Source organism: Cynocephalus volans, chromosome 17 (assembly GCF_027409185.1).
Source record: "Cynocephalus volans isolate mCynVol1 chromosome 17, mCynVol1.pri, whole genome shotgun sequence".
In the NCBI taxonomy this organism is placed as follows: Eukaryota; Metazoa; Chordata; class Mammalia; order Dermoptera; family Cynocephalidae; genus Cynocephalus; species Cynocephalus volans.
In genome coordinates this window covers 7,600,914-7,618,996 of record NC_084476.1, presented here as the reverse complement: position 1 = coordinate 7,618,996, position 18,083 = coordinate 7,600,914, and the positions used below count along the sequence as shown (strand labels likewise).

Genomic DNA, 18,083 nt, shown 5'->3' with positions numbered 1-18,083 from the left:
CCAGTCTGAGGGCAGAGGAGAGGGAGCACTGTCAGGGAGGGGATGGCTGAACCCAGCTCCAGGCAGCACCTCCTGTGTCCCAGCACCTTCACATGCAATCCACGGGGCTGGGAAGGCAGGTGGGTAGAGTATCCCCCTTCCTCTTGAGTCACCAGATGACTTGTGACAATGTCCTCTAACAGGGGAGGGAGCAGAGCCCAGGGGCTTTGGAGTCTTTCTAGATCTGGCTTCCAATCCTGTCTCTACCACTTGAGAGCAAACGACCTCACCTCTCTGAGCCTCGGTTTGCACATCTGCACAATGGGTTTAGTGTTAGTGTCTCCCTCTAGGGTTGCAGCAAGCATTCAAGGAAATAACAACCATGTGAAAATGCTCAGCACGTGGTAGGTGCCTGACTTATGCTTGTTGATTATAACAGCAGCAATACTTGAGGTAATTGGAAAGCACAGAGCCCTGCGGAACGAAGAGGCATTGCAGGGTGTGCGTGTGCGTGCGTGTGGTGATTGGGGGAGTGGGCGGACGCAACCGAGAAGCGGGGCTCACTTTGGCCTGGCCTGGGAAGGGTCGGCCCCATCCCCCTCCCGCCGTCGCCCTGCAGCGGGGCCGCCCATCCCCATCGGGGGCGCGCCCTCCGCGGGAGGCGCAGGTGTCCGCAGCGTCCCGATCCTTCCCGTCCTCGCCGCCTTGGCCGTGGCCCGAGTTCCCTTCTGCCGTCCGCCCCGCGTCCTCCGCTAACCTCGGGTCTGGACTGGCGAGCAGCGGGGCTGGGAAAGTTTGAGTCACGGTGGGGGGAGCGGAGGAGGCGGGCCCGTGACCCTGAACGGGGTGGGCTCTAGGACCCGCCTCGGGCTCCAGCAGGGGGACCCCGCCGCGCACCCCCGTCCCGCGCGCACCCGCCACGGCCCGACCGAGCGAGGCACCGCGCCGCAGCCGCACGCCGGCCGGCCCCTGGGTGCACCGGGGCGGCCGCGCTCGCCGCGACCCGCGCGCCACCCGCAGCAGCCCGTCGGCCGCGCTCAGCATGACGCCCCGGGCGCCGCTCCTGCGCCTGCTGGTGGCGGTCTCCGCGGCAGCGGCGGTGGCCGGCGCGCCCGGGACGGCGCTGCCCCCCGCCACGGGGGCCGCCACCCTGGCCTTCGTCTTCGACGTCACCGGCTCCATGTGGGACGACCTGATGCAGGTGATCGACGGCGCCTCGCGCATTCTGGAGCGCAGCCTGAGCCGCCGCAGCCAGGCCATCGCCAACTACGCGCTGGTGCCCTTCCGCGACCCAGGTAGCGCCCCCGCGTCCCCGCGCCGGGCGCACCCGGACGTCTGCGGGCTGCGCGCTGCTGGGACCCGGGGCACCGGGGCAGGCCTCGCAGTCGTCCCTTCCCTCCCCCGGGGGACCCGCTCTCCCCGTCTCCTGCGCCTCCCGGTTGGCGCTGTCGGGCTAGTGGCGGAGAGTCGGGGACCCGCCTTGAAATGCCGCGCAGTCACCTCCTGGTTGTGAGGCCGGGTGGAAGCGACCTCGCTTTCCCCATTTGTGAGACGGTGAGAGCTGCCTCTGAAACCTGCTGAGCTGTGGAAATGGGCACTCGCGTCCGGGGCCGGGCACGCGAGGACCCTTTGCAGGATTTGCGGTTTTAACCTTAGTTAATTCTTAGGACGGGGTCCACGCCACGGAGGCAGCAAACTGACCCTGGCTGCAGTTTGCCCCTCGCCCGTTGTAGGAGAACAGCAGCTCCCCTCGCGAGCCGGTGGCCTCCGCCTGCCCTGTTCTCTCTGCGGTCCGGCCCTAATTCCTCTCTGCGCGCAGCCCCTCTGCTGCCCGGGAGCGCTTCCTTTCAGCTCAGTGTGAGGGGCACGCCCTTGAAAGGGGTCCCCGGGAGGCAAAGCTGTGAGCAAATAGGGGGGGAAATACGTTGAACACTTGCTTGCCCACCACCTAGATCCTGTGACTTATTTTCTGATCAACTCACTTTTTTCACGTCTCTCCATCTATCCACCCCTCTCCCCAGGGGCATAGCTTTACAGAGTCTTTACAAAATTGTTCTGCAAAGTGTTCTCGAGCCGAGAAAATACACAGTGACCAACGGCCGTGTCGGTCTGTAAGCCTTTCCAGAAGAATTTGCAATTATTAATCACCACATCGTTACAGGTGCTTGAAGAAAGGGCGCGTGGCGAGGCAACTCCATGCAGCCTTCAGGCCGAGTGTGTGGTCGAGGGGCTGGGAGGCCCCTCTGACTCCAGGAGTTCTGCAGCTCAAAGCCCAGAAGCCAGGGCTCTAGGAAGAGATTTCTGGAAGCATCAAAAGGACAGCTTCCACCTTGGGGTCGGGGGTGCCACAAAGTAGGGGGTTGTGAGGAGGTGGGGTGAGAGGTGTGTCCTGGGCTTCAGCTAGGACACAGGTCACCCTCTGTCTCCTCAACTCTCTTACTCCCTTTCTGGATTGTTCTTGGGCTTCCAAAGACATCACACTGAGAGAGCTTAGAGATCATCTCATCCACCCCTTCATATCTTACAGTGGGAGAAACTGAGACTCAGGACACCAATGAGAATTCCCCAAGGCCACCTGCCAGGGTGACATAATTCCTGATTCATAACCCATATTTGTCTCTAAGATGCTTGGCTCCAGTTGTAGGACAGGATAGCGGCCTTTTGGAGCCAGACAGTGTCCCGAGGAGGCCCCAGAGCCGGGCTCCTGAGGGCTGTCCTCGCTGCCCCCTCTGGCCACCAACTTCGGGAAGTGGGAAGTGCTCCTTCCACCTCCTCCCCTCCTCCTCTCTCCAGGAGTGAGCCCGTGTGCCACTCTCCAACTTTTGCCAGAGGCAGCCCAGCACGCCATCCTCCATGAAACAAAAAAGCCAATCCTGCTCCCCAGTTCCCCAAATCATCCTCCCTACTGACACCCCCAGGTTCAGGCGTGGCGGGGGAATTCAACATTAATTGAGCACCTGATGTATGTAGAGCCCTGCGAGGCTCACAGTGTGAAGGGAGCGAGGTTCATACCAAGGAGCCAGCAGCTGCAGGGGACAGACCAGATGGGGGAGTGGAAAATGACAAGTGCAAGCTTGGGTACCAGCTCCTGGCCATCGTGGGTCAGCAAGGGAGGGGACTAATGGAAGTCTCTCTGAGAAAGCAGCCTTAGAGCGGGGCTTGAAGAGCGTGAGCAGATGTTTACGGGGTTTTGCCCATTTGCCTGGCAGATGCTAGGTGCTGGGGACACAGCTGGGACGGAGGACTCCGTGGGGGGCCTGGGGCTTGCTGGCTGGAGGATGATCTGGGTGGCTGACGTGTAGGGACAGGTGTGTGTGGGAGCTGGAGTGCAGGGGGAGTGAAGTGGGTACGTGGGGAGGGACAAGACTGGACCCAGCCGTGACTGCAAGGCTGAGGATTTGGAGGACTTGGATTTCCTTCTATGGGCTGTGAGCAGCCCGTGAAGGTTTGTGAGCAGGGATTGGAGCAGTGGCTTAGGTTTGAATCAGCAAATGGAACTCCCTCTGGTGGAAGAAGAGCTTGAGAAATAGGGGTTTTAGCGGACTGTTCCCGCCCCCAGGACTGCACACTGGGAGGGTTTTCTCAGAGAAAGCCTCTGTCCCAAAGTCCCAGAGGGATGTGTGGAGCAAGCAGCTGTGGCTCTGGGCTGTACAGGTTTGGGGACAAACCAGGAGCCGTGCTTCAGAAATATTTTTTAAAGTTCTTAAGTGAGAAAGGTGGTATGTTCCCAGAGTAGAGAAGTTAGAAATTTGCTAATTGTTTCACTTGGCTGAAAATTTAGGTTGTTTTCAGGTTTTCTCTATTAATTCTCTATTAAAATCTTACAAAGAACACTCATGTGTGTACATCTTTGCGTCTTTGATTGGTTTTTCCATAGGATTAAGTTCCTCGAAGTGGAATTTCTGGGCCATTTTTAGCACACTGGGTGAGTGGGCGACTCTTCAAGTTGTTTTCCAGAATGTCTGGGAGTCTAAACTTTCACCAGAAGCATCTGAGGGGCCTGTTTTAGGGCAGCCACCCCCAACTTTGGGAATTAGGTTAAAAACTTTTTTTTTTCTAATTCAAAAGATAAAAAAATATCTTGTTTTAATTGCTAGTGAGGTTCAATATGTTTTCAAGTTTTCACTAGGGTTTTTGGTGTGAATTTCTTCTTTTCTAAATTGTCTGTTTCTTTGCTAATTTTTCCATTAGGGGTTTTAGTGATTTTCTTTTCAGTTGGTTTGAGGACTTTTTGTTGATGACAGTAACTGTTTTTTTGTTATGTGGCTAGTATTTTTCCTGGTTGTTTGCCCTTAGTATTGTTTGTGATTCCTGACATTCTAAAGTTTTAAGCATTTATGTAGACAAATCAATACATTTTTTTCCTTTTGTGATTTCTTCACTTGCATGCTTAGAAAGGTTTTTGTCTTTGGTGGCGGTGGTGGCTGGCCAGTACGGGGATCCGAACCCTGGACCTTGGTGTCACCAGCACCACGCTCTCCCAGGTGAGCTAACTGGCCAGCCCCGAAAGGTTTTTTACTATCACAAAATCAGTAAGATAGAATAGATCTTCTAGGTTTTCTTGTTTTCTCAATCTTCACATTGACTTCTTTAACCTAGAATTAAAAAAAATTTTTTTTGGTGTATGGTTTAAAAAGGAATCTAATACAATTCTTTTAGAGTGGGATAAGTAACTGTTCAAGTACATTTTATCAACTAATTCGTTCTTTTTCATTCATTTGGATCCTTTATCCCAAATTACTTTATCTGTTAGGAATCTGGGCTTTTCATTCTGTTCCATTGTACGACCGTTCTCATGCCAGAAGCAAATTGTATTAGCTCAATGGCTGTATGCTACGTACTAGGAGGGTGAATCCTTCCTCATATTCTTTTTAAATAAGCTTTTTATTTTAGAATAGTTTTAAATTTATGGAGTTATTGTGAAGACAGTGCAGAAAGGTCCCACATATGTAACCCCAGTTTCCCTTATTATTAACATTTTATATTATTGTGGTATGTTTATCACAATTCATGAACTAATATTAATACGTTATTATCAGATAAAGTCCATTCTTTATTCAGATTCCTTCAGTTTTTCTTTAATGTCCTTTTTCTGTTCTGGGACCCCATCCAGGATACCACATTACACTTAATTGTCACGTCTCCTCAGGCTCCTCTTGGTTGTGACAGTTTCTCACACTTACTTTGTTTTTGATGAACTTGACTGTTCTGAAAAGTACTGGTCAGGCATTTTCCCCTCAATCGTTATTTGTCTGCTATTTTTCTCTGGTTAGACTGGGTAATGTTTGGGGGAGGAAGACCAAAGAGGCGCAATGGCATTCTCATCATGTCATATCCAGGGTCCCTGCCACCGGGTACAATATCGACCACGTGGTGCAGGTTGTGTTTGCTGGGTTTCCCCACTGTGAAGTTATTCTTTTTTTCCCTCTCTCTTTCCATACTGTACTCTCTGGAAGAAAGTCACTATGCACTGCCCATACTTAAGATGTGGGGAGTTGTGTTCCACGTCCTAGAGGGTGGAGAGGGTGGAGTACCCACATAGATTTTTTTTTTTCTGCTGGCCTGTATGGGCATCCAAACCCTTGACCTTGGTGTTACAACACCGCGCTCTAGTCAACTGAGCCAACCGGCCCGGCCCCTACGTAGATTATTTGAAATTCCTCTGCAAGAGAGAATTGTCTCTTCTTCTCCATTTATTTATTAATTCAATCATTTGTGTATATATCAGCATGGAATCGTGGATCTTGATTTCATACTTTGGGTTATAATCCAATACTACTTTACTTTGTTGCTCAAATTTTTCTAGCTTTGGTCATAGGAAGCTTGTTCGGTTGGCTTCCGTGTCCCTGTCATATCCTCCATTGCTGTGTATGTTTTTTTGTTTTCTTTAAAGCACTTTTCTACTTTCTGACACGAGAAGATGTGCTCCAGGCTCATCACAGATATTTCCGTCTCGGTCCTAGACTTAGCTATTTCTCCAAGGAGCCCTGGTTCCTTTTTTGGAAAATGGTATTAGAAACCAGGATCTGGTACTAAGTATGCTTGCTGCTTCTGGGAGTCCTTGCTTCTAGACACCCCCTTAGCTGGCAGAGCAAGGAGCTATATGTTGTATATGCTTCCTGTGTGTGTACCTATATCTGTAAATATTTCTGCGTGTAACCATCTGTATCTATACGAAGCTAAGCATGAGTTCATACTGGTGTCTCCAACTCTAACTGTGGTTGGTCCTGCTAACCACTTCCCCTGGCTGATCTTATCTGGAAGTTACTCCCAGTCTAACAGTGACAAACCTGGCGCCCACCGCCCGCCGCCCACCGCCCCCCCACCCACCACCCACCATATACTTAATTGCTCATTTCTACTATACACACGCAGTGGTTTCACAATTGTGCCCCCGTGGGAAACAACTTCATTAACTGGAGTACAGTTCTTTCGCCTTTACTCTTACAGACTCCACTAATTTCCATAGTTACTTGGGCCAGCACCTTATTCGTCTTTTCATTCATATTCTGCATTTTCAGAATATTGTTGAACATTCATTCCTTCAGATGAGATACAGAAAAACTTAGTCAATTCCCCCCCGCCCCCAAAAAACAATCTATTGTGATTTTGCTTGGAATTGCATTAAATCTTGATTTGGAGAAGAACTGTAATTTTAAAAAGCCAGTTTTCTCCCTCCAGCAGGGATGCCTCTTCCTCTGTTCACGTATTTATTTCCTTTAGTAAAGATTTATAGTTTTTTTCTTATAGGTTCCACCCACTTCTTTTAAAGATAATTACTAAATATTTTGTTTTTCGTTACTATTTTGACCAGGATATTTTTTTCCATTACATTTTTTGCAAATGAGTATTGCAAGTATGTTGGAAAGCAATTTGTTTTTAGATATTTATTTTCTTTCCAACTTTTTTACTTTTTTTTTTTTTTTTTAGTTAATTTTTTGGGGGAATGTCTTGAGTTTTCTAGGTTGATGGCCACAGCCTGACTAAATTACTGTCTCCTCTTTTCTAATCAAATATTTCATTTATTTTGAGAGTCTTGCAGTATTTACCAGCTAGAACTTTCAGAATGGTGCTAAACAGCAGTTGTGGCTGCAGTGGTTCTTGTCTTGCTAATAATGAGTTCTTTGTATGATGTTGGTTTTTGGTTTGAGGTTTTCTTTATCAAGTGAAAAAAGATGCTTTCAATCCTAATTTACTAATGGCAAACAACCCAAAAAGCAAAAAAAGCAAGAGCAAAACCAAAAAGCCCCCAAAATCTCAAACAGGGATGGTTGCTGAATTTTAGCAAGTGACTTTCTGGCTTTTGTTGAATATTTATAAGATCTTTCTCCTGTTGACCTGTTAATGTAATTCCTTAATTTTAAGCTATTTCCACCTTCCTTGAATAAGTTCTGCTTGGTCATGATGGATTTTTTTTTTAAATATACAGCTGGATTCTAGTTGTATTTTGTTTGCGAGTTTTGCTTTTCATTCTAATATGCATGACCAGCAACTGGCATTCTTTCTTTGTGCTCTTTGTCAAGTTTTGGCATCAGGGCTTAGCTCTTTCAGTTAATAATTTGTTTCCTTCAAAAACTGCAAAATTAATACATGCTTGTAAAATACTCTAATACTACTTCTCTCAAGAGATGCAAACACGTTTAATATTTTGCTGTCTTTCCAGACCACGTATGTGTGTGTGCACATTACACACCTAATGTGTATGTGTGTGTGTGAATACATATACGCACCTTTTAATAATTATACTATGTAAAGTGTTTTGCAACTTGTTTTTTTCCCACACATAATACATCGTGGATATCTTTTCCTGTCAGAAAACATGGATAACTTCAGAGGATGCCATGGGAGGAATTATCTTGATTTATCCAACCATCCCCCTACTGTGGAAAATAGGTTGCTTTCAGTTTCTTTACAATAAACACAAAATTTGCAAATATATCCGTAGGTTACATTCCCAGAAGTGAAACTGCTGCGTTGAAGAGTGTGAACATTCTCAATCTTGATAGATACTGACAAACTGTCCCCTCCAAATGCTTTGCCATTTTACCCTCCTGCTGACCACTTTTCCCCCATGCCACCCTTGCCAGCGTTGGAGGACGTCACTCTGCCCCTTTTTCCTAATTTGATAGTCAAAAAATGATACTTCATTTCGATTTGCATTGTTTGATTGTTGGTGACTTTAGAATCTTCTAAGGTTCCTCCCCTGCATACTTCTGGGTCTCCAGGGGCACTGCCAGCTTTCCTAAGGGAAGAGATGGTCAGTCAGGGATGAGGAGTCAGTGGGTTGAGCATACACAGAATTGCCAGTGAGCTGGGATGGTTTGGGCTCTGGCTGTATGCTCTGCGGGGTGTGTGTGTGTGTGTGTGTGTGGTCTTTATTGTCACCTCTGAATCATTGTTGTTAACCAGCTTCTCATCATGAAATAGAAATGATTGGTCCTTGCTCTGGGGAAAATCTACACCCTTAGCCTGGCCCCACGCGCTTCTCTCTTTGGAGGTGAGAGGTCTGAGCTCCACCAAGGTGTGAGTGACATTAGGCACATCCCTGCCATCCCGCGGCCCCCTGACAGCAGCCAGGAGCGGCTGGCTGGGCCAGATAGCACCTTGTCACAGGGCTTCCCAGGCATGGGTCTGTGCAGGCGAGAGGTGCGAGGAGAGAGGAAGACCAGAAGGGTAAGGAAGCAACGGGTCTGAGGGCGGGAGGCCCCTGAAAGGGGCTGGGTGGGCTGGGTGTGTTAGGCCAGCCTTCACGGCATGGGCTGGTCTGGTCCCCAGGGGTCCCTTAGACATCCATTATTCTCTTACTCAGTGTGCGACTCCTGAGGGATTACCATGGGCCGGGCAGGTGGTCAGCTTGCACCTCAGTCCAGCCAGAATGGCCACTGTGAGCAGCCAAGTTCCTGGGTATCTAATCACAGTTGTGGTCCCTGTTAGGAGGTCCTCTGAAAGGAGGAGAGAGGATGGGACAACTCCTTCAGTCAGAGACATTGGGTTGAGGTGGAGAGGAGCTGACGGGTGGGGGTGGGGTGGGTCAGAATAGGACTGGGAAGAGCACACCAGGTGGAACAGCAGAAACAGTGGCTCTGAGGCTGGCAGGAATGTGGGTCAGAACATCTTGATTGAACATCAGCCACTGAGCTCATGGGGACATTCAGGGAAGAGCCCAGAATCCACCAGGCGTTCAGGGAAAGAGGCCCTGGTAAGGAGGCCCTGAGGAGACTCGGATTCTAGACTCCCGGACACTGAGGAGGAAGCAGAGGAAGGTTCTGGGGCCATTGTGGCTCTCTGGGCAAAGCCAGAATGCTCAATTGGTTTCTGTGCCACCATGTCTGTCTTTTGGGGTGTCTTCAAGGGAATCACATTTGTCCAGACTAAGGCTCAGGAACTGTTGGAATTCTAGCAGGCTAGAAATCACTTTCTCCAGCCCCTGGGGCAACTGAGTACCAGGGAGGCAATTTGCCCACAGGGATGGCAGAGTATGGGACCCTGCCTGGGGTCACTGCAGCTGGAGAAGGTTGTGTGTGTGTGTCCAGAGTTCTTGGCATGAGGTCTTTGTAAGCTTGGACTTCGAGTGCCTGGCTGCAGTCGTGACGCTTGCACTGAGACACACGAAGCTGGTGGAGGGGCTGGCCTGTTCCACCCAGGCGTGCTCCTCACATGTCCGACAGAGTCCTCGGGGCTGGCCCCACACCCACCTCTTGCCCAGTGGAAAAAACCCACCGATGGAGAGACAGTTCTGGGCCAGGCTTCTGGGGCTCATGTGCTGGAGTGTGGCTCTAGTGGAGCCAAGGTCATGGGCTTAATCGTCTCTCCAGCCACAGGCCCTCCTCTGAGGGACTGCATGCCACATCTGCCCAGCTGTTTGATAATTGCCCACCTCCAGTCATGAATCTCCCTCCCCCTCCAAGAGCAGGAACGAGGGGCTGGGGAATGAGTTCTAAGAATCTGCAGCTTGACATGTGGTTGACAGCTTGGGTCGGGGTCAGATGGACCCACACTTGAGTCTCATCTTTACTGCTTCCCAGTTGTCATTCCTCGGGCAGTTTGCTCTTCCATGGGCCTCAATTTTCTCATCTGTAAAATGGTGATAATAGTAGACTTCGTAGGTTACTGTAAAGCTTTTATGAGCCTTAGAGCAAAACCTGGTGCTTAGTAAATATTAAAACAATGGTGGTTATCATCCTCATTGCCATCACCATCATCATCACCAGTGTCACCATTGTGGTTGGAGGCAGTGTAGCCAGGGGCAAAGGGCACAAGCTTCGGAGGCAAACATATGTGGATCTGGACATCATACTAGGTTGACTAGTGTTCCCCCAAATTAGTGTCCTTCTTGAAACCTCAAAATGTGACATTATTTGGAATAGGTTGTCACAGATGTAGTTAGCTAGGTTGAGACAAGGCCTTGTCACATCGCCCTCTCCCTGTGTGTCTGTCTCTCTTCTTATAAAGACACCTGACCTGCTCAAACAGGATTTCTGCCAGCCTCACTGATATATTTATTCATTCACTTATTTGGACAATATTTATACAATATTTATATAAACACTTACTAAGTGGCAGGCACCGAGTGTGGCTCCAGGTCTACCTACGATGGTGAACAAGAGAGAGGGGGTCACTGCCTGCATGATGTAGCCCATCAGCTCTTGCACCGACTCTTCCCCCCACCTGGAGGAGCTCTCTTTACTCTCTGGTCCTCAGTTTCCCCATCTTTAAAAAGATGGGTCTTCAGATCTCTTCGTTCTCAACATTGTTATGTTTGGCACATAGGTCTATAGTAGAATTGATTTTTCCCTACTTTGTTCTCGCTGGAGACAGGACGGTGGAAGCTGTGGTAGGTGGAATAATGTCCCCCCAAAGATGTCCACGTCCTAATCCACAGAACCTGCGAATATGTTATGTCACATAGCAAAAGGGACTTTGCAGATGTGGTTAAGTTAGAGATCTTGAGATGGAGACATTATTCTGGATTGTCCAGGTGGGCCCACTGGAATCACAAGGGTCCTTATAAGAGGGAGGCAGGAGGATCAGAGTCAGAGAAGGAGACGTGGGGACAGAAGCAGAGAGGAGAGAGAGCAGGGAGAGCGAGGCATGAAGATGCTGTGCTGCTGGCTTTGGAGGTGGAGGAAGAGGCCGTGGCCCAAGGACTGCAGGCAGCCTCCAGAAGCTGGAAAAGGTGAGGAAACGGATCCTCCCCATGAACCTCCAGAATCAGTGTGGCCTGCCTGCACCTTGGTTTGAGGACTTCTGACCTCCATAAATAATGGGTATTGTTTTAAGGCACTAAGATTGTAGTGATTTGTTACAGCAGCCACAGGAAACTAATCCAGAGGCCAACCTTAAAATTATTTCCAACCTTTCTAATACTGAAATTTCCTGGGGCCTGCATTGGCCACACAGTCCCTGGCCCTTGGCATGTGCTGGCTGAGTCCTTGGGACAAGAGGAGGTCAGATGAGGAGGCCTGAGCCTTGCTGAGGGATGTGGTCTCACAGAAGCACCTTCCTCTCTCCCAGAGCTTGGAATCTCCCAGGACAACCTGGGTGATGGAAGGCCAGGCCTTAGATGAGGGGTCTGGCAACCTCTCCACCTTCAACCACAGGGCCAAACTGTGGTTTTCTCATTTCAGTAAAATGGTTCAAAAACAAAAAAAATGAAAAGAAAAGTGGGGGGGTAGGGAGGAACTGACATAGGTGGCCAACATTTTATCTTGCCACATAGAACCATGAGCAAAATCAACTCCCTTTTACTGCTATGGTCCTTCCACGAAAGAAAGAGGAATCCCCACTCCCAGAGCCTGTAGACCGCGGACCACGGGCAGCGCTTCCAGCGGAGTGCACCTTCTTTATGAGGCCTCGCTCCAGCTCCTTTACTCTTTTCATGCTGCTGCGAACAGGGCAGAATGGGGTCTAGCGCTGGTCTTCTGTGCTGGGAACCACAGGGGTAGGTGACATCAATGATAGATTATGATGGGGGGACAGAGCTGATCAGATCCAGAACTGGGCACTGCGGTGGCTTCAGCCTGTTTGCAGGTGATGGCCAGTCGCCGTCGATTCTTGGGCAGGGTGGTGTGAGCAGAACCAGATGCCAGGTGGGTTCCTCTAGTGCAGGGCAGTGAAAGGCAGGAGGGCTGGGTGCGGGGAGGGACAGCTACAAGGTTACTGAATTTGCATCCAAAATCTTGACATATGTCTTTGCCACTGAACCAGCAATTCTATTTATGGGAACATATCCTAAGGAAACAACTGAATTGGTGCCTGAAAGCTGTGGAAACAAAGATATTCTTAATCAAATTGTTCACTATAAAAATTGGAAACAAAACAATGCAGGATTGAGCAGGACCATCATTAGACATTTATACAGTGGAAATACTTTGTAACTAATAAAAATGATGCCGGACTGAGTGTTTAACCTTCTGGAAAGTTGCTCACACTGTGTCGTTCAGTGAAAAGAATGAGGCTGAAAATTCCAAGATCAGGACACCAGCGAAAAAGAAAAAAAAAAAAAAAGAACTAGGTCATTTATTCTTCAACAAAGCATTTCTGAATGTCATTTATACTTCAGTAAAAATTCTGCTTAAAATAGAATGCATTTTAAAGATATATTTATACAATTTACAGATATGAATACAAACTTTGAAGGGTATATACGAAAGTGAAAATGACTATCTCTGGCTGGTAGAAATACAGGTAATTCTGCCCCTTCCTTCTGTTTTCTGAATGTCAGGTGTAGTTCAATGTGTAGTTCCCAGGGAGCTATAGTCAAGAAAAGCTCGGTTTCTGGTGTTGTCCAGACCTGGGCTCATATCCCAGCTCTGCCACTTACTGGCTGTGTGTCATCGTGCAAATTACCTAGCCTCTCTGGGCTTCCATTTTCTCCTTTACAAAATTTGGATAAGTCTTGGACTACAGGGTCCAAGTGCCAGAGAGGAGTCAGTGAGCTAATTAGTACATAGGAAGCATCTCAGCACATAGCCTGGTGCTTAGTAAATGTCAGTGTCATTAAGGACATATTAATTTTTGTTTTAAACAATGAATGTGTATAATTACCTAACAAAGAAGTAACTGACATTGAGTAAAATTATTGCTCTTAGTCAAACTAGAATTTGAGGACCTCACATAGAAGCAAGACTGTCTTTGGCTGCCAGTGCGGTGTGAGGCCGCCCGTGGAGCACGGCCAATCCCACGTTCTCGTCCACGGTGCCAGCTCCCAGCTGCCGAGCCTCTGCCCAGTGCCAAGCTCTGTGCCAGGTGTTCACCTGCCTGGCTTCACTGAATCCTCACAACGCTGATTGTTGGTCAGGAGAGATGGTGTTGTTATATGCCTTGTTTTACAGATGAGGAAACTGAGGCTTGGTAAGGTGAAGGGAGCTCTGAGAGGCCCCAGAGCTGGCAAAGGATGGAGCCAGGACTCCGATCAGATCTGACTGAGGTCGAAGGCGGAGGGCTTAGCTGCCCTGTTTGAGGCTGAATTAGTTACTGCAGAGTTCAGAGAGAAGGATGGGGTGGGGAAGGCTTGGTAAAGGCCAGAGCAGGTGAGGGAGAGGGTACAGGTCATGACGGATGAACACGGGTCAGAGGGAAAGGGGCTCCAGAGGGAACCTGGTGTCTACTCTTCCTCAACCATTGTCAGTGCCAGATCATTCCACATGCTTCCCTTTCTAAGAAGGACTGAGGCCTGCTGACGAGCTAGTTGCCAAGTATGGAAGTTTTTAGGGTGACTGACTAAAATTTAGAATTCCTGGACTAAAAATAGTCCATTATTAGAGTTCACTAATGACTTAGATTAAATATGTTCCCAAGGAATCTGATGTTCACACAATCTTGCAAAATCTCCATTGTGAACATATTGTGTCTCCTTGGAATTCTAGCCTTATTTCTGTGCACTGGTGACATTGTCTTATGTTGGCTGTGACTTTCCATTACTGCTATTTAAAAAAAAACCTAAAAACTTTCAATTAGGGAACGTTTTAAATGTATGCAAAGTAAGCAGAAGAGTCTGATGAATCCCTGCCTATCACCCAGCATCACCAAAAAAAAAACCAAAAAACTCTAGCATTCTGCTGCATCTACACCTCCTCCTACCCCACCCCCAGTCAATGATTATGATTTTTATAGTTCTTTTTTCATGAGATAAACTTACATACAACGAAGCGCACGAATCTTAGCTGTACACGTTTGACGAGCGATGCACCGTGGAACCTACACTCCGGTCACCATGTGGAATGTTCGTCTCCCCCGACGGTTCCTCTGCCTGTCTTCCCGTTCAAGCTTCCCTATCCCCCAGCAACCTCTGTTCTGGTTTTTGTTTTCACCTTAGATTAATTTTGACTGTTCCAGAACTTTCTGGAAGTGGAACCGTATAGTACGTGCTCTTTTGCTTCTGGCTTCTCATTATGTCTGGGAGGTCCACCCATGTTGTTGCCATGTGTTGGTAGTTTGATTACACGAATATACCACAGTTTGTGTATCCATTGCCCGGTTGATGGACACTTGCCTTGTTTCCAGTTTGGGCCAATTATGAGTACAGCTGCTATGAACATCTGAGCACAAGCCTTTGTGTGGACGTGTTTTCATCTCTTTGGGCACATACCTAGGCGTGGCGTGGCTGAACCATAGGCTAGGTACGTGTTTAACCTTTTAGACATTTCTGTTGTCTTCCAAGGTGGTTGAACCATGTTGCGCTCCCACCAGCAGGATAGGAAAGTTCCCCGTGCTCCCCATCCTCGCCAAGATCAAGTGTGCTCAATCTTTGTAATTTTTGTTGCTGCTGTTTAAAATGAGCCAATATATAAATGGAGTTTCTGGAAGGTTTTACTTCTGGTGTTGGATAGTTTCTGTGTGTTCTGAAATGAATTATTTGTTTGTGTCTCTGTTTCCCTGTCTTCCCAGGATTCCCTTCCCACTCTGGGGTTGGAGGGGACAGTAGAGTCTTGGTCACAAAAGTTTGGGAACTGCTGTTCAGAGAGGGGACTGGGGGTTTGACCCCTACCCCATCTCTGTGCTCCCCAAGAGCTCTGGGCCCTGGTCTGGGGGTCCCAGCCCACCTGGGCCTCTCTCTCTCTCTTCTCCACAGATATTGGCCCGGTGACCCTCACGGCAGACCCAGTGGTGTTTCAGAGGGAGCTGAGAGAACTCTACGTGCAGGTGGGCTGCCCCTGCCCCCGGCTGCTGGCCCTCTGTGCGTTCTTCCCAGGCCATGCCACAGACCAAGGTCTTTGCCCCACCAGGGGCCAAGATGGCAGCTTCCTCCACCTGCCATGACCGGCCCCTCAGCTCTGCCCGTGGCCTGCACTCCGGCTTGGGGCCCCTGGAGATCTGTACTTATTGGGGTTCCTTCCTTCATTCAGTGAACCAAGTACCTCCAGGAGCCCCTGTGCCTGGCACTATGCCCAGCACATAATAGGTGCTTATTATTTAGTGAATGAATAGAGGGGTGGAAGGAGGAGGTGGTGATGCCCAGTTGAGGGTGTGTGTGGTGACTGGGGGAGGATGGGAGACGGGTCAGTTCAGACCCCTAAACCAAGCCCAAGACTGGGTCAGATGCCCCACGGCTGCCTGGGCTCCTTTGCCACACAGAACACCCTGGTTCAGCATCTCTCTTCCCTCCTGCCCACTGAGACCACCAGTTTCCCGAAGGCAGGATCTGCACGTATTGGTCTAGTTCACTGCCTGATCCCCCAGGGCCCAGAACAGGCCCAGCACAAATGGGGGCTCAGTAAGTCCTTGTGGGGTGAATGAGTGAATCAAGGCCAGAATCATTTACCAAAGAGTTACCACCTGTAAATCCTGCTGCTGTGGTCTGGGTGTACAAACGTGGCTGAGACAGACATAGGCTCCCTTCCTGCGGAGGGTCCCCATCTGGTGGGCAGCGAGGGCAGGAGTATGTCTTTATTTGGGATCAATACCAGGGGAGGTTACAAAGAGGATTTGGGGCGGTGGCTTCGAGTGCTTTCCTCTTGCCCAACCCCACGTCTCCCTTCCCCTGGCTGCTCCCTATCCTGAAGCCGTGGCTAACAGGTGGCTGCTTTGGGCTATCTGTTAGTTGTTCCCATGGTCCCCACCCTCTTCCCCTACTTGTAGCACTCATCACAGTGAAAACTAAATAGCTGTGTTGGGCTTGTTGGTCAGCGCACCTGCCTCCCATCCCAAATTCCATGGGAGTGGGACCATGTCACTCTAGTGTGGGTGAGTGAATGAATGAATGAATGAATGAATGGCTCGGCTTGTCTAAAGTTAAGGCAGATCAGATGCTGCACTGTGTCTGGGAAGGGAGTGGCTGGTGTCATGGCCTGACTCCTGGGTGGGCAGGACACAGTGGTTTGCAGTGACTCCCAGCCCTCTGCCCTCCAGGGAGGTGGCGACTGCCCAGAGATGAGTGTGGGGGCCATCAAGGCTGCTGTGGAGGTCGCCAACCCCGGCTCCTTCATCTTTGTCTTCTCGGATGCCCGTGCCAAGGACTATCACAAAACAGAGGAGGTGCTGCAGCTCCTGCAGCTGAAACAGTCACAGGTGAGTGAGCCTGCCTTTGGGGGCTCAAGCGGGAGACACAAGGGGGTCCTGAGGAAGCTGGGGTCTTCCACTCAGCAGCCCTGAACCCCCACCAGGAGACAGGAGCTGGCTCCAGCCTGCACCAGTCACGGCAGGCCGCCTCTCAGCACCCAGCGCGGTAGGTGGATTCCAAGTGTGTTCTCCTGCTCTGCTGGCCAGGGCTCCTGCCTCCAGGGCGAGGCTTGTTCCTGATAAAGACCACACCACTGGCTCCTGTCACACCCTGTAAAGTCTGCACCACCCGGCTTCCTCCCACGTGGCCTCTGCTCCTGGTCCCTGCAGCTCACGTGCCTTTCCCGCTGTCTCAGGGTTTGGAAGACATGTCAGGCTCTTGCTTCTTGCTTTTGCAGTGAGGGCTGCTGGGAGGCCGTGAGTGGCGAAGGGGGGAGGTCCGGCCCTGTGACATCCTTGGGAGGCTCAAGGGCTGGGACTGCCTCTCTGCTCTCGTGTCCAGGACACACCAGGTTCTTCAAGGTTCTCCTAACTCTGCAGCCTCCAGGGGCCACTCAGCTCAAGAGGAGTTAACCCCCATGCCCTTCTTTGTCATAGATTTAATAACAGCTCCCATTTGCTGAGCCCCTGCTGTATTCCTGGCCCTGTGCTAAGCACTCATCCTACATCACCTCCCAATCCCCAGGAGATGGGTCCACATTATTCCCATTCTATAGATGTGTCACCTGAGCCCAGAGAAAGGAAAGGGCTCACCCCTGTCACTCCACCCTGATTGGGACCCTGCCACTCACACCTGATGTAGGCGGCCAGGGAAGTTGTGAGCTATGCTGCATGTCCATCTTCCAGGTTGTCTTTGTGCTGACGGGGGACTGTGGTGACCGCACCCATCCTGGCTACCTGGCCTACGAGGAGATTGCTGCCACCAGCTCAGGGCAGGTGTTCCACCTCGACAAGCAGCAAGTGACAGAGGTGAGCTCCAGTGGGAGTGTCTTCCCTAACCCTGTTGTCTGGGCACAGTGAGGACGCTGACCACATCTCTGGGTCCCCGCATCTCTGGGTGTCTTTGCTGGGTGGTTGAATAGCATTCGGAGCTGAGCGGCACTGAGCACATGCTCATGACAGGTGCTGCAAACACTGCGCTCAGGGCATTGTGATGTCATCTTGCTGAACCTCCAACCCACCCCAAAGGCAGGTACTTTGGGTTTTCAGACAAATGTTTTGCAAGTAAAGAGGCTGAGACTTGAAGCAACACCCTGGGTTTTGGTCCAGGTCCCACAGCTGGTCCAGGCTAGTGGGACAGACCTAGCAAAGTCTGGCAGAAGTGTGGGTGGGGGGTTCTTCTGAGATTCTCCCCAGAGTCAGGGAACCCGGGGAGGTTGGACGATCATGCAGAACCATCATATTCAGGCTGTGTCATTAGGGACTTGGCAGGGAGGGGCTTGCTTTGTGGCCCGAGATGCCATGGTCTGGATTCATTCCTAGCCCACTGCTAACCAGGCGTCTGCCTCCTGGTCTTGCTCCTGGACCTGTGTCTGCCCTTCCTCCTCTCCAGGCTCTGTTGCACCTGCCTGCCTGGTGGCCTCCCCACTTTCTCTGTACCCCAC

General features: G+C 50.1%; 1 protein-coding gene across 1 annotated transcript in view; it reads left to right on the top strand.

Annotated features, from left to right (window-relative positions):
- The first annotated feature begins 1,021 nt into the window (after positions 1 to 1,021).
- Positions 1,022 to 18,083, top strand: part of HMCN2 (hemicentin 2) — a 147,134-nt gene continuing 130,072 nt past the window's right edge. The window contains exons 1-4 of the mRNA XM_063081964.1: positions 1,022 to 1,274; positions 15,053 to 15,123; positions 16,330 to 16,488; positions 17,326 to 17,448. Of these exons, the coding sequence (XP_062938034.1) occupies positions 1,022 to 1,274; positions 15,053 to 15,123; positions 16,330 to 16,488; positions 17,326 to 17,448 (606 nt within the window). The remainder of the gene's footprint in view (positions 1,275 to 15,052; positions 15,124 to 16,329; positions 16,489 to 17,325; positions 17,449 to 18,083) is intronic.